This window comes from Lygodium microphyllum, chromosome 13 (assembly GCF_053477565.2).
Source record: "Lygodium microphyllum isolate KBCC chromosome 13, Lygodium_microphyllum_v1.1.10, whole genome shotgun sequence".
NCBI lineage: Eukaryota > Viridiplantae > Streptophyta > Polypodiopsida > Schizaeales > Lygodiaceae > Lygodium > Lygodium microphyllum.
The window spans coordinates 57,128,147-57,143,446 of NC_141147.1; the positions used below are offsets into that span (position 1 = coordinate 57,128,147).

The 15,300-nt window shown below is 39.9% G+C and overlaps 1 protein-coding gene across 3 annotated transcripts; it reads left to right on the forward strand.

Annotated features, from left to right (window-relative positions):
* The first annotated feature begins 7,728 nt into the window (after positions 1–7,728).
* On the forward strand, positions 7,729–11,737 carry LOC148026653 (Leucine-rich repeat protein kinase family protein). Of its 3 annotated transcripts, none has more exons than XM_087691128.1 (3): positions 7,729–8,399; positions 8,506–9,871; positions 10,112–11,737. In XM_087691128.1, the coding sequence occupies exons 2-3, from the start codon at positions 8,586–8,588 to the stop codon at positions 11,583–11,585; spliced, it is 2,760 nt and encodes a 919-aa protein (XP_087547254.1). In that variant the 5' UTR covers positions 7,729–8,399; positions 8,506–8,585; the 3' UTR covers positions 11,586–11,737. The 3 variants fall into 3 exon arrangements, with proteins under 3 accessions (XP_087547254.1, XP_087547255.1, XP_087547253.1); XM_087691129.1 differs by having other exon boundaries at positions 7,729–8,395; XM_087691127.1 differs by having other exon boundaries at positions 7,729–9,871.
* Positions 11,738–15,300: the final 3,563 nt, after the last annotated feature.

Consider the following 15,300-nt stretch of genomic DNA (forward strand, 5'->3'; position numbering starts at 1 on the left):
CCTCTTTTTTCCTTTTTTTTCTTCTTCTTCTCTCTCTCTCTTCATTCTCTTTTTAAATTTTTTCTTTTCTCTCTCTCTCTCCTTTTCTTCTCTTTACGCTTTTCTTCTCTCTCTCTTTCTTTCTTTTCCTGCTCTCTTTCTCCTCTATTTTTTATTCTCTCTCTCTTTTTACATTTTATATTTTCTCTCTCTATAATTCTCTCTATATGTTCTCTCTCTCTTCTTCTTCTTCTTCTTTTTCTTCTTTCACTTTCTTCCCCCCTCCTCAGTCTCTCTTAAAGTATGTAAATTTTATATTTTTCCTATATATAATTCTCTCTTTATATTTATATTCTCTCTCTTCTTCTCTTCTCTCTCTCTGTCCCCTTTTCTTCTTCTCCTCTTTCTCCTATTTTTTCTTTTTTTCTTCTCTCCCTCTCTCCCTTTTAAATTTTATCTTTTTCTTCTCTCCTTCTCTCTCTTTTAAATTTTATCTTCTTTCTCTCTCTTCCCCCTCTCTCCTCTCTCCCTTCTCTCTCTCAAAAAATATTTAAATTTTAAAAAGAATTTTCTCTTTTCTCTTTTTCTCCATCTCTCTTCCTCTTTTCCTCTTTCTTCTTCTTATTCTTCTTCTCTCTCTCTCTCTCCCCTCTCCTCTCCTTTTCTTCTCTCTCTTCTTTTTTCCTTTGTTTTCTTCTCTCTTTAATTTTTTTTATTTCTCTCTCTCTCTCTCCTTATTTTAATTAAAAAGAAAGTTTCTCTTTTTTCTTTTCTTTTTCTCTATAATTCTCTCTCTATGTTCAAATTCTTTCTCTATAATTCTTCTTCTTATTTTCTCTCTCATTTTCTTCTCTTTGTCTCTCTCCCCCCTCTGTCCTCTCTTTTCTTTTTTTCTTTTCTTCTCTCTCTCTCTCTCTTAAATTTTATATTTTCTCTCTCTATAATTCTCTTTCTTTTTAATTTTATCTTTTCTCTCTCTATAATTCTCTCACTGTGTTCAAATTCTTTCTCTTCTTCTTCTTATTTTCTCTCTCTCATTTTCTTCTCTCCGTCTCTCTCCCCATCTCTCCTCTCTTTTCCTTTTTTCTTTTCCTCTCTCTCTCTCTCTTAAATTTTATATTTCCTCTCTCTATAATTCTCTTTCTCTATGTTCCCCCTCTCTCTCCCTCATTCCCTCTCCTCTTCTTTTTTTTTGCTCTCTCTCTCTCTCCTTATTTTAATTAAACAAAACGTTTACATGAAGTTTAATCTAACAGAGAGAGAGAGAGAGAGAGAGAGAGAGAGAGAGAGAGAACCTAGGCCCTACGCATGAGAGAGAGAGGAGAGATAGAGAAGAAAAATGTTTAATTAAAAAAAGACTATTCTCTTTCCTCTTTCTCTCCCTTCTCTCTCTCAGTCTTCTTCTTTTTATCCTTCTTCTTCTTCTTTCTCTCTCTCTCTCTCTTATTCTATCTCCTTCTCAAAGTGTGTGAAAAACTATATTCGAAAAACTTTAAATTAAAAAAAGCTTTTAAAATGTTTAATTAAAAAAGTTTAAATTAAAAAGTTTAATCTAACTGAGAGAGAGAGAGAGAGAGAGAAAGGAACTTTTGATTTATAAAGAAGTTTGATTTAATTAAAGGAGAGAGAGAGAGAGAAAGAGAGAGGAAGAGAACCTAGGCCGTACACATGAGAGAGAGAGAGAGGGGGGAGGGGGGAAGAATTTAATTAAAAAGGGGATGGGGAAAAGAAAGAGAGAGATTATAAGTGAGAGAGAGGGGAATGGGTTTTAATTTTAAAAAGGGAGGTGAGAGGGGGGGGAGGAAGGCTTTAATGAAAAAAGGGAAGGGGAAGAGAAAATGAGATGTTGCACGTGAGAAAGAGAGGAGGGGAGGGGGTTTTGATTGAAAAAGGGAGGTTTAGAAAAGGGGATAGGTTCGGGAAGCCCTTTGGAGGTTCGAGGCTTTCCGAACCTATAGCTAAAATAATATAGTAGTAAGATATCTAAATAACACATGTGCACATATAATAGCTATGTACTAGAGGACACCCAAAAATACCATAGTTCCATGCTAATGAAGCATCCAAAAATAACTAATTCTTGCATACTAAATTGCACTCCACTCTAGATAGTTAATGCATATAAGTCTTTTGATAATCTACTCACCATGATACATAACACATTAGTTCCATGCCATCTATATACCAAACATGATGCGACCAATATTACATATGTGCACACGTGCAATGAGTCACTATCGTGCACCAAATAAACAAATGAAAATCCAAAATAAATCAATAAATAAAACAATCTTATTTTCATTACAATTATCATAACATTACAAACAACACCCACAAGGATAACATAGAACTTCTCAAGTCTATCCAACCTACAAGGGTGCAACAAGGCAACATTCCCAAGTACCTATGTGCTAAAACCACATTATCCTAACCATGCTCAAGGTAAGATGTAAAGACTAGATAAGCACAAAAAGAAGATTAGAGAAAAAATAGGTCCAATGGATCCTAGACCTAGCAAGAGGAACTAAACCCTTAGAAGATGTAGAGCATGCTAGACTATCAAATGTAGATCTTACGTGGAAGTTGCTTTACTAGCCTTGATGACATTGAGAAGAACAACTTTAACATGCTCAAGTATCTATTCATTGAGAGGTTTTTTGAAGTAGAAAATATGAATAACCTAATTATCAAACTCATGAATATGAGTCAAAATAATCCCTATTAGAGAATCCCTGCAGCTCAAAGATCCACTTAGAGGGCTATAGAAATTGTCTTCATTAATGAGATAAAAAATAAAAAACTATATAAAGCACTTGCAAGCAAATCAACCTTGAGGCATGACATATTGGGTGATGTGTATAAAGAGGCCATAAGGGTACACATCAAAGATATTCAACCATCATGCATCATCACAATCCACAGTGAAAAAGCAACCATGTGTAGTAAATGAGATTGTCTTTGACAAATAAGAAAAGGGAAAGCAAATATATCTCTCCCAAGAAATGTCGAATCTCAAGTTGGATCTTGCCAAGTTCTGAGAGGCTTTGAAAGGATAGCCTATGAGGCCTAATGTTCAGTGCATACATTATGGAGGCAACAACCTTCTAGCGCATGCAAAATGCCTCATGTGTTGAATCAAGGTGGGAGATTTGGGCATATAATGTAGCCAACTATCAATTGCTAACTAAACTACCATATTCTCAACCGGATCATCAAAACCCCTATCCAATGTATAGATGATTTCATTATGGTAGAGGAGCTTCATTAACTCTAACCCACCCTGAATGATTAGGGAAAAATTGTACCCAGGGTGGACAGACAAGGATACCAAGACCCCTTGAACAAATCATAATACTTCCACAAAGCAACACTCCAATCTACTACATGGAGGAGCCATAGGATGAAGATCCATGTTTGAACCCTTAGATTTCAGACGACAAAGAGGGCAATGCCATCCTTATATATTATTCACCAATTCTAGTGATAACATTGGGCAAATGAAGGGGCTGTGGATTTAGAGCTATATAACCTCAAGAACCAATTTTTGGTAGTGATGTGTGTGAACATAGTTAGGATCTAGGAATTATTTTTCCCTCAACCTTGAATGTATGCCCATTCACTGTAGGGTAAACTTACTCTTGTAAATCTTCTACATTAATACTTCTTAGTACACTGTGTGGTGCGAGCTCTCGATCTTTTACTTCTTTAAGCTCTTTGTGTGTATTGTTGTAGCCCTAAATCCAACTATAAGCTAATAATTATGACATTTCAAAGCGTAGAAAATCAAATGTTGTTAGAGACTGCAACGCATCTAGATCAATATCATTAGGATTAGAGATCATCATCATTAGATTGATACAATAGCTTTCTTGAATATATGAACATGTAGTTTTAAGTCAGGAGAGACTTCTATACATAATCAAATCAAAGCATATATGTATCACCATTTCGATTTTGTTCTCACAAGTGTCACCAATGTGGCTTTCCAACATTTGCATTACAATGTACAAGTTTCAAGCTAGAGAATAGTTCAATTAGTTAACACCAATTATACCTTACATGAATCAACACCCACATCATACCTTTCATTAAGTAGCAAAATGTGGCACATTTTAGGGTCTGCACACATTACATTTCCACTAGTTCTTTTAAACTCATTTGACTCCTATTATGCACGCTAATCTCTTACTCTTTCAAGTTATTCTAGCATGCAAAATAACATCGTTCAGAACCACTATATGAAATAGATTAATCTCTTCCAATTTGCATAGGGCTAAATAAAGTTTCTTTTTGTTACTTGCAATGACACCTAGATATTAGACAATGTCTAATAGTGGCAAAATGTATAGATTTCTTGGTAAAAAAATGAAAACTCATCCTTATAAATGAAAGGTAGAGCTCAAGAAGAAGTAGACAAGCGGAAGCAAGAGCTATGGTGGATGCAACAAGAGAGTAAGAGAGAGAGGCACCGTATGTGCAAACTCCAACAATCACAATGTGTGACCGACCTTTCCTTATTCTATAGTCATTGAAAGATTAAAGAATAAAGTGACATTGATGGGTATGCAATCACAGTGTGCGTAGTAAATACAAGGTGGCATAGACACAGGTGCCTTTACCCCCAACAACCTCCCGCTTAAAGGCTAGTATGCCTCTAGTGAGAGGAGAGAATAAGAAAAAGGTGACAAAGTACAAATGTAAATAAAGTACAACAAGATGAGAAACATACATAATCTCATCTTCTGTCCATCATCTTCCCAAGGAAAGCAAAATGTTTTGATGAGAGACTTTTAGTGAGTAGATCTGCAAGATTCTTATCAGTTGTTGAGATCTTGACAAGCTCAACAGACTTGTCCTCTACCACCTCCCTAATGAAGTGATAACACACCTCATTATGCTTTGTCTTTACATGGAAGACCAAATTCTTGGACAACTGAATAGTACTCATAAAATCCAAATACAGTGCAAGAGTAATAGTAATATCAAGGTATGCCACACCAAACGACCTAACCATAGGGCCTCCTTGTTGCAAGCCTTAGTAGCTACAATATACTCTATCTTAGGAGTAGATAAGGCCGTGTATTTTTGCACCCTGGACATCCAAGAAATATTACCTCCAACAAAAGTGAAGATATACCTAGAGGTGGACTTCCTCCTATTTGCATGTCTTGCATAGTTGGAGTCAGTGTAACCCATTGCTTTAGTATCCTAGCTACCATAGCAAATGCTCATATTTGCAGTGCTTTTCAGGTACCTCATGATACCCTCCACAGTGTCACGATTTGCTAGCCAGGTGTAGCCATATAGTATGCCACAACTCCCATTGTAAATGCTATGTTAGGGTGAGTCGCTATCATGGCATACATCAAACTGCCTAGTACATATGCATAAGGGATCTTGGCTATCTCGACCTTCTACTCATCTAATTGTGGACAATCTGCCTGATTAATCTTCACATGGAATGATAAAGGACAACCAATAGGCTTGACATCCTACATATGGAATCGCTCAAGCACCTTCTATATGTATGCCTACTATGACAAGTAAAGGAGTTCCTTAAAGCAATCGCACATAATGCGTATACCAAGAATATGGGAGGCTTGTCCCATGTCCTTCATCTCAAAGCTCTTTTTGAGCTGAGTCTTCAAAGCATCCAACTAATCATGAGCTCTCTAGCTATCTAAACTGTTATTACAACAAAATAAACACTTCAACGACTAAGCTGATCAAGCTCTAATAAACCCAAAAGCATTTTCGGAGCATCAATGTATCATTCGATCATTGCAAATATTCCCCATAAGCATCAATAGAGCATACACTAATCAAATGTTGATATGCAAACTAAAACTGTTATGTTTGATGCAAAATAGAGACTCAAAAATTGCACAAAATCAACTCTATGATTGCTCGCATTTGTAGCTCTCATTGTGCTCTTCGTTTCTAGATATAGAATACTTGAATTTGATACTATATACAAAAGTTATAGCCAAAATACGAAAGTATTATCAAGCTGCCATAATTGTCCATGACTTTTGCAATATGCATAGAATGGCTACTTCTTAGCTCAATAAACATTCAATAAGGTTTAGTTAAACCCTATGAAGCTCCTCAATAAGTCGGAACAAGCCAGGAGATAAAAGAACTCAAATGTATACCTCGAGGAGAAGAACCCATGGTTGCCATGAAACCTAGAGGTGAAGCTTTGAATCCAGGTTGAAGTAAAGGATGAAGAAGCGCCCGCTATGATACTAGTTGAAAGGCAGAGTCCAAGTAAGCAGAAGCAAGAGCTATGGCAAATACATAGCGAGAGAGAGAGAGAGAGAGAGAGAGAGAGAGAGAGAGAGAGAGAGAGAGAGTATGTGGAAACTCGAACAGTCACAATGTATGGCTGGTCTTCCCTTATTCAATAGTCATTGAAATAATAAAGTATAAAGTGACAATGATGGGTGCTTGCCACTTGCACTGTATAGGTGTGTGGCTAGTGTATGTGTAGTAAATATAGGGTGGTGTCAGCATAGGTGCCTTTTTTTCCAACAATATTAATTTTCATACAAATTTGAATTGTATAATAGGAGCACCCTCAAATTTATGGGCAAAGAAATCAGTCTTAGGATGGTTATACACTGAGAAACCCCCCTTACCCAACTTGAAAAATACAGAGGCATATTGCCACATGTCAAAAAATACACTTCACATTTTTCAGATTGCAAACAAATGTGGATGGGCAACGTTTCCCGCTCAAGCTCATAAACTATGCCCAAGTCCAATAAAGATATGGATATCCTAATAACGAGCATTTATGAATTTTGCTCATACTCCTGCCACCTCTTTGAGAGCCTATTGGTCCAACCACTAAGCGATAGTCACCTCTTTGCAAGTATTTGCCAGCTTTGGTGTGTAAACAATGTGTGCTTAATTTCTGAGTTCTTTGAGGTGACCGAGCAGGGAAAATGGTGGTGTGTTATTGGCCTTTCTTGAGCATTGTCATTGTGAATAAACACAGATTCTAACTAGTTTTAGGGTTGGTTGTGTTGTGCTGAGGTACAATGGGGTTAGTGGGAATGGATTAACCCCATTGGCAACTGCTCACATGGAAGCGAGAGTGGGGGAGCAAGGTTTTGGCAAAACCTCTAAGTGCTGGTAACCCAAACAAAAAAGCTAGGTTATGGCAAAACCTCTAAATGCTAGTAACCCAAACGAAAAAGTTAGGTGTTGCACACATTAGCGAGGAAACACCAAAAGCAATGGGATGGGGCTATCAGCGTAAACATCAGAAGCAATCGGATAAGGCCAGCCAAAGCGATGCTATTGAATGTAAATTTTCATGCATTTCTGCAACACCTCGTGCGATCAGAGGGAACTCTGCTCTCCTGCCATCTTCCTTTTACCGCTCCTAGAGCTCGTGTGACACAGCTCTAAACTAGTTTCAGGTTTGCTGTTCACATTAACACCACCATGATAAAACCTGTTTTCCACGCAGTGTGGCTGGGGTTGTTACCGGGAAACCTAGCGGCGTGCGAACCGTCGGTATATATCACCCGTGTCTAACGGCCACCTTTTGGGCATATGACCGGCAGAAGCCGGTGAGATCGGTAAAAGCGAAAATTTTAATTAAAAAAAGGCCGGAGTGAATAATGGGGTGGTTGAGGGCCACGCGTAAATCCGAATTTATATAAATTAGAAAGCAAATTTGGTCGAAAATTGCTTTCGGGAGAGGAACAAAAGAAAGGAGAGAAAAAGAAAGGCAGTCGTCTTCCTGAATGCTCATTTTTCTCTTCTGTCATTTTTTGGGTTCCCGAAGGTGTGTCCCTACACGCTTCTATCGTGAACGTCCGCCATAGCCTCTGATGACGTTGCTCTTGGAAAAAGATCGCGCACTCAGCAGCAGTTAGTTCACTCAATAGCAGGCACAACAAGAATCGCAAGATCTCCCTCGTTTCCATAGGTCGGAGTTGTCTCCTCTTCCTTTACCCTCCCCAACGTCCCTTTGTTCTCTCTTTGGGACACCTCCTGCATTGCTCTCTCCAGGCTTTCATCATTCCTTCCAGCTATGGCTGTTCCTCCATGAAGCCTTTCGCCACGCTTTAACAGGCTTCCGTTCGCTCCCTTTTCCTATTGTTTGTAGGCTTTTAATCATTTACACGTCGTGTCGAGCGAGCAAGCTTGTGACTTCAAAGCCGCCTGCAAACTTTAAAGAGGAGAGAAGAAGAACGAGCAGGACGAGGAGCCTCAAAGCCTCTGCAAACTTAAAAGGAGGAGGAGGAGGAGGAGGGACAACAAAGATTTCTGGAGACTTCAAAAGGGATAGAAGAAGAAGAACAAGAAGTATCAGCAGCGCTAGCAGATTATGCGGAATTTTTGAAGGCTCTGTCTGCACTTTTGCTTATCCTTCGTTTCCGGACATCTATCGCGAAATGCAGGTTGTGCCTTGTGAATCTAGAGCTGTAATTCTTAGGCTTCACGTTTTGTTTGATCTTGGTTCGATCGTGCTGTTGCCATTTCAACGGTCTGTGCTGCGGAATGCAGGATGTGGCAATATGTGATACACTTGCGTGAGGGTCGATGAAGCTTAGAATGCTGCAAAGGCTTCGCAATCCTCCATAGCCATGGAAGCTCAGTCAGAGAATATGCTGCAATACTGTAGAAGGGAAGGGAACAAAATGAAAACATGGGCCCGTGTCCTTATTGCGCTGTGGTTCTACTTAAGCGGGCTTGTGTTTGCGCTGAATGATGAAGGCGCCGTGTTGCTGGCATTTAAAAGCGGTATAACTAAGGATCCACAGGGGGTTTTGGAAACATGGGACAGCTCCGATGCCACACCTTGTAGCTGGACCGGAGTGATTTGTGATGAGGAGAACACTGTCAACAGGCTGCTGCTTCAAAACTATGAGCTCGAAGGTACCATAGCTTGGGGAAACTTGAGCAAGCTTTCTCATCTCAGGACTCTGGTCTTGTCCAATAACTCTTTCACAGGCGTGCTTCCATCAGTGGTATCTTCTTTGCAATCTTTGTGGAAGCTCAATGTCAGCAATAATGGCTTTTCTGGTCCTATTCCTTCAGGCTTAGGCACATTAGCAAGTTTGCGCATGCTGGATTTGTCGGGAAACCACTTTACAGGTGCAATACCCACACCAATCTTTGAACATTGTGGTCGTCTGAAATATATTTCTCTCTCAAGTAACAATGTTAGTGGTACCATCTCTCCTAGGCTTGGGAGTTGCCCCAGGCTTGTAGGAATTGATCTTTCTAGTAATCAGTTGCAAGGGTCAATTCCTGAACAGTTGGCCAATCTCTCTGCTCTACAATACCTCTCACTGAGCACCAACTTCCTTTCTGGCTCCATCCCCCTCGTCCTTGCAGACTGTCCATCATTGACCTCCTTAGACTTGAGCAAAAATCTTCTGACGGGCAACCTGCCAGTGGGCATCTTATATCACCCAATCCTGCAACAGATCAACATTTCTTTCAATGGTCTCTCTGGCCAGATAAGTTCCTTGCCAATGGGTTTGAGTTGCTTAAACATCCAGTATCTAGACCTTGCCAGCAACAAGTTTATTGGCTCCATCCCCAACACATTTGGTGCTTGCTCAAGTTTGCAGTATCTGAATCTTTCTGGCAATCATCTTTCAGGGACAATTCCTTCTGAGCTTGGAAGTGTCTCTTCTGCTCGTTGGATCGATCTTAGTAGTAACAGTTTGACTGGTGAGATACCTCCAGAAGTTGGAAATTTAAGCAACTTGTCTGTCTTGAGATTGGGAAATAATACTATGCATGGTCAGATTCCTTCTGATATTGGAAGGATTGGAGATCTCATTATTTTGGACCTGCAGAGGATGAATCTGGAAGGGAGTATTCCCCTTGCTTTGGCAAATTGCAGGTTTCTTTTGCAGCTGTGAGTGTTCAAAGCTTATCCAATGTTCTGCAGTCTGCCCTTTTAAAATTCAGGCTTCTTTTAGTGTCACTGCATATCATGTTGACATTTACGTGTTAGTGCGAGGAAGGAAGCATTGATGCATTTATGCTGTAAGCTCCATGTGCATTTGCAAGCCTCATTTTACTGTTCAGTTTATGTTAAGGTGATTGTATGGATTGGTGAATGCTGTTGTCTTGATTGGATTATATTGCTCTGCAGGGATCTTTCTCATAATAGACTAACAGGTGCTATCCCTAGTTCTCTCAGCAATATCACATATTTGTGGTCCCTCAGTTTGGAAGACAACCAATTGTCTGGTGCTATTCCCTCAGAGTTGGGGCGGCTTACTAATTTACAGCATCTGGATCTTTCTCAAAATGTGTTATCTGGAGCAATCCCTTCTCTCTTGGGAAATATACAAATTCTGACTTTTCTGAATCTGTCCTACAACAGATTAACAGGCTCTATTCCAAGGAATGGAGTTTTGCAAAGGTTTGGGGCAGAATCCTTTTTGGGAAATCCAGGTCTTTGTGGTTTACCCCTGAGTATCTCTTGCTCAGCCCTTACGCCTAGTCTGGCTCCGCTTGGAGCCAACTTAAAAATGAAGACACATGTGCTGAGGGCCTCTGCTATAGCTGCTATTGTAGCTGCTGCAGTCATTGCTGTTGGTGTCATTGTTATCACTGTTATGAATATCAGGGCACTAAGAAAGAGAACTGAGGCTATGGTGTATGAAAGTACGCCACCTTCTCCTGATTCAAACCCAATCCTTGGAAAGCTTGTTCTATTCAGCAAGACTACACCATCCAAATATGAAGATTGGGAGCAAGGCACCAAGGCACTGTTGGACAAAGAGTGCATGATTGGTGCTGGTGCTCTTGGAACTGTTTATAAAGCAACTTTTGATGCAGGAATCTCTATGGCAGTGAAAAGGTTAGAAACACTTGGAAGAATCAAGAATGTTGAGGAGTTTGAGGAAGAAATAGGCAGGTTAGCTAATGTAAGACATCCCAATGTTGTAACTATGCAAGGCTACTTTTGGTCCTCAACAATGCAGCTACTACTTTCTGATTTTCTTCCCAATGGTAGTTTATTTTCGCACCTGCACCAGCGCCAGGCAGGTCAGCCTCTGCTTGATTGGGGGAGGCGATTTAAAATTGCAGTTGGCACTGCTAGAGGTCTTGCTTACCTACACCATGATTGTAGGCCTCCAATTCTACACTTTGACTTGAAATCAACAAATATACTCTTGGACAATGAATTTGAACCTCATGTCTCTGATTATGGGCTCTCAAAGCTGCTGCCTGTGCTTGATACGTATGTGTCCAGCAGACAATTTTATTCAGCCTTGGGCTATGTAGCTCCAGAGCTAGCATGTCAGGGGATACGGCTTACAGAGAAATGTGATGTTTACAGTTTCGGTGTTGTCCTGTTGGAGCTTGCAACAGGGAGGCGTCCTGTGGAGAATGCAGAGTCCGACGCTGTGCTATTGTGCGATGTCGTGCGAGCAGCCCTTGAGCAAGGCCGGGGAGCCAGCTGCATTGATCCGGATCTCCGAACTGCCTCGGAGGGCGAGATAATGCAAGTCTTGAAATTGGGCCTTGTTTGCACATTTGAGACGCCATCCAAGCGCCCAAGTATGGCTGAAGCTGTACAGGTGCTGGAGTCTATAAAGCCCGGTAGTGATTTGTGAGCTGTACAATTCTTTTTTCCTTGCTGTGTGGTCCATTCTTTAGGAAGGGCAGGACCTGTAAATACTTCTGGAGCAGAGGTTCGCAGCAAGGACAATTTTTTTTTCCACGGCATTAAGTTGATACTGTACATTCTCTTTTCGCTCTTCAAAAATTTTTTTGCCCTGTGATAATTGATTCATGTATCTTGAGTCTTGACAATTCTTCTAACACGACAGAAGGAGTTGCTTCAAGTGATTGTTGTCAGTTGAGTCGCGGACCCATCATGTTTTCACGCATGTTCTCTTATTTTTTGACAAGGTGGACTCTGGAGTTACGAGTACAGACAACTTACAAGTTCAGGTTGGGCACGATGAGATGCACTTTTCCACGAACGCGTTCGGTGGTTATTTACTATAGCTATGGCACAACTTCTTGCCGGGCAGGGCATATCATCGGAGTACGCGGTGCGCGCTTTGAATATTGTCGGGGCAACCCAGTCTTCGTGCATTTAATACATTTCTTTCCAGAGGTGGTTTTGTAAAGCCACGCAGCCCCACGGTCCACAATCATTGGTTTCTCTGGAGTCTCACAGCGATTGGCACCGGTTTCAGACACAAAAAAAACACACAGAGAGAAAGTGAGAGGTGTGCTTTTATTTTGTTTTTCGGGTTTTTGCGTGGGATTTGGGGGGCGGGGGGCAACTCATTTGTCCAAAACAACAGAGGACTGAGAAGCGCGTGAGGCTTAGGCGTACTCAGTCTTAATGTCTCATTATAGCTTTATTAATAATTAAATCACCCTCTTCACTTAGTGATTGCCTAGGCCAAATCACACATGCCAACCACCTTGTATGCAATCTACCACTTGGGGCTTGGCTTAGAACATTCTAAGCAAGCCTCACTATTTATTCTATGAAGAAATTGGGCACTTCTTTGCCAGCCAAGGAGACAGTGACTGATACGTAAGAAGACTTAAAAGGCTAGGATTGAGACTAACCCTCAAGTTGTATCAGAGATTCTGGATGCGGTGGTTCAAAAGCACATGGAGAAAACAGGTTGAGGGGGTTGCGATTAACAGAAGCAACACAAAAAACCTCATCCAGGGCATATAATTTTGGGGTCTTGATCTTGTTTATATCATGTCACGTTAGAAGAGATTACCCTGTCTGAGCGTAGATTCTTGAATCTGGACTTACCCCATGGAACACATCGCTTGATATTGCAAAGGGTTGGATAAATTCCATACATAGCACCCCTGGCCATTCAGGACATTCAGGAAAAGAATGTCTTCTATGGAACACTAGAGATGCCAAACCTGATTTCAGACTTGGATATTCTGCGTGTGGGTGAATTGTGGCTTGGATTGGTTTGAATGCATGCTAGAGTATGGAGAGAAAGGGTTCGAGAGCATAGAAACTCCAACAAAAAAGAATCTATAATAAAGCATGGTTCAAATTAAACTGGTTGGTTCGTGGCACAGCTCAAGAAAGGAAAGATAGGAGATGATGAAGTTCAAGGCAAAGCAAATGGCTTAACAAGCAATGCATGCTAGAGTATGGAGAGAAAAGGTTCGAGAGCATAGAAACTTCAACAAAAAAGAATCTATAATAAAGCATGGTTCAAATTAAATTGGAAATATTTAAGTCTAAAGGCTTTAATGGTGATGCCAAAAGATATTTGTTTTGAAATGGGTTTCTAAACATAACCTACATGTTGTGCTAGTGCAAGAACACAAGCTTTCATGGATGGAGCGGTTTTGAGCATTTACATGCAAAGATTATGTTTGCATAGTGGTAGTAATTAGAAACCTCAGCTATGGTTGTCTAACCCTATTGAAAACTCACAAAAAGCAATGTCATATATAGATCTCAAGATGGGAGAATTTTGATAGTTTTTATTGATTGGCAAGGGGAGAGAATAAATTTGATCACATTTATGGGTACAATGATAGAATGTTTAGGACTATGGAGTCAATTGAGTGAAATCCAAAACGAGAAAGGCCTAAACATGATACTAGATCGATCTAATGCCTCTTTTGATGACTCCATACTTATTGGAGAAGAGTTGGACACATGGATCATAGCTTTCAAAAATCTAGGTCTTATAGACATGGTAGATCTCCTATAAGAATCCTCCACTTACCTTTAATTCTCTTGGCCATCTAGGTTATTGGGCGAGATTGGTGGCATTGCTTGCACACAAGGAGACTAGATGCCTACTATTTCCACATTAGAGGTGGACTTCAATTGTCTACTATATTAGAGCATGATCTTAGTGATACTTTGCATGAAAGAAGTGGCATTCTGACATTTGGAAGGGAGGCATAGGTGGCTGATTGCTAACTCCATTACAAGCATAGCACGTTTGAATATATGAATCTTGGCACTGCTAAAAAGCTTGCAAATAGTGAGGTGCTATATGAATATCCTTGGGAAGCATTCTCCATCATATTGCAACATCCAATGACCCTATAGGATGCTTCTATGAGAATGAAATAAAGGAGCTTGATTGGGCAAGTAATATGATGCTTGGAGATTACCTACTTCTGCAAGTTTTAGGAACCTTTACATGGCTTGGCTCTCAACTTAGCTTGGGTGTTGTTGCCATGACAATAGAGAGTCTTTGGACACATCTCAATGTTAGGGCAAGAATTCAAGCCTAACCCTCTCCCAAGGTACCCCCTTGCATTGTAGGGGGGACTAATGAAAATATTGAAAATTTCCTAGAGTAGGCGAGCTAATAAAGAAATAATATTGGAGAGCTGACTGCTTTGAATTGAGCAAGAAAGAGGGTTGTGTTAAGATGGGTGGAGTTTGTGATTGTTTGTGGAGATAAAGTGGTTGTAAAAAGGATGAGATGTGAGTGAGTTAGGTGAGATGGGAAGGGATTATGCTACAAATTGTGTTGGATGGAGTGGATTGTGCTAAACTGTGCATGTGCATGTGTGAGAGAGAGAGAGAGAGAGAGAGAGAGAGAGAGAGAGAGAGTTAACCCTAAGAGGCAATAAAGGATGCAAACTCAAAGTATCAAAAATTATTTTCAAGAAGAGATTTTTAAAGAAGACTTTAGTGTATTAATTTAGACACCACTTGTTCATAAGGTGTAATTGTAATTTAATCCCTTCTATTACTTGTAGAGGATCAATCATAATATTTTTGTAAACATTTAGAGAGAGAGAGAGAGAGAGAGAGAGAGAGAGAGAGAGAGAGAGAGAGAGAGAGAGAGAGAGAGAGAGAGAGAGAGAGAGAGAGAGAGAGAGTATTAACCCTAAGAGGCAATAAAGGATGCAAACTCAAAGTATCAAAAATTATTTTCAAGAAGAGATTTTTAAAGAAGACTTTAGTGTATTAATTTAGACACCACTTGTTCATAAGGTGTAATTGTAATTTAATCCCTTCTATTACTTGTAGAGGATCAATCATAATATTTTTGTAAACATTTAGTGAGATTTGGGCTCACTCCCATGCATGTTCTACTATATTCTAGAGTTAAATAAAAAACTCGTAATATATGTGAGGGTGGTTGACAATCTCTATTCACTTTTGCCTAAACCATCTCAATCAAAGTGCATACAAAAGGGAAAATGACTAAAAGATAAAATTTCAAATTCCATACCCACACCCACCCACACACACATACATACAAATACACATAGAGAATGTGTGTATAAGTATGTGTGAGAGAGAGGCTTGGAGAATGAAGCTTTCTTGTGCATTTCCATTCATCTCCTTCTCTT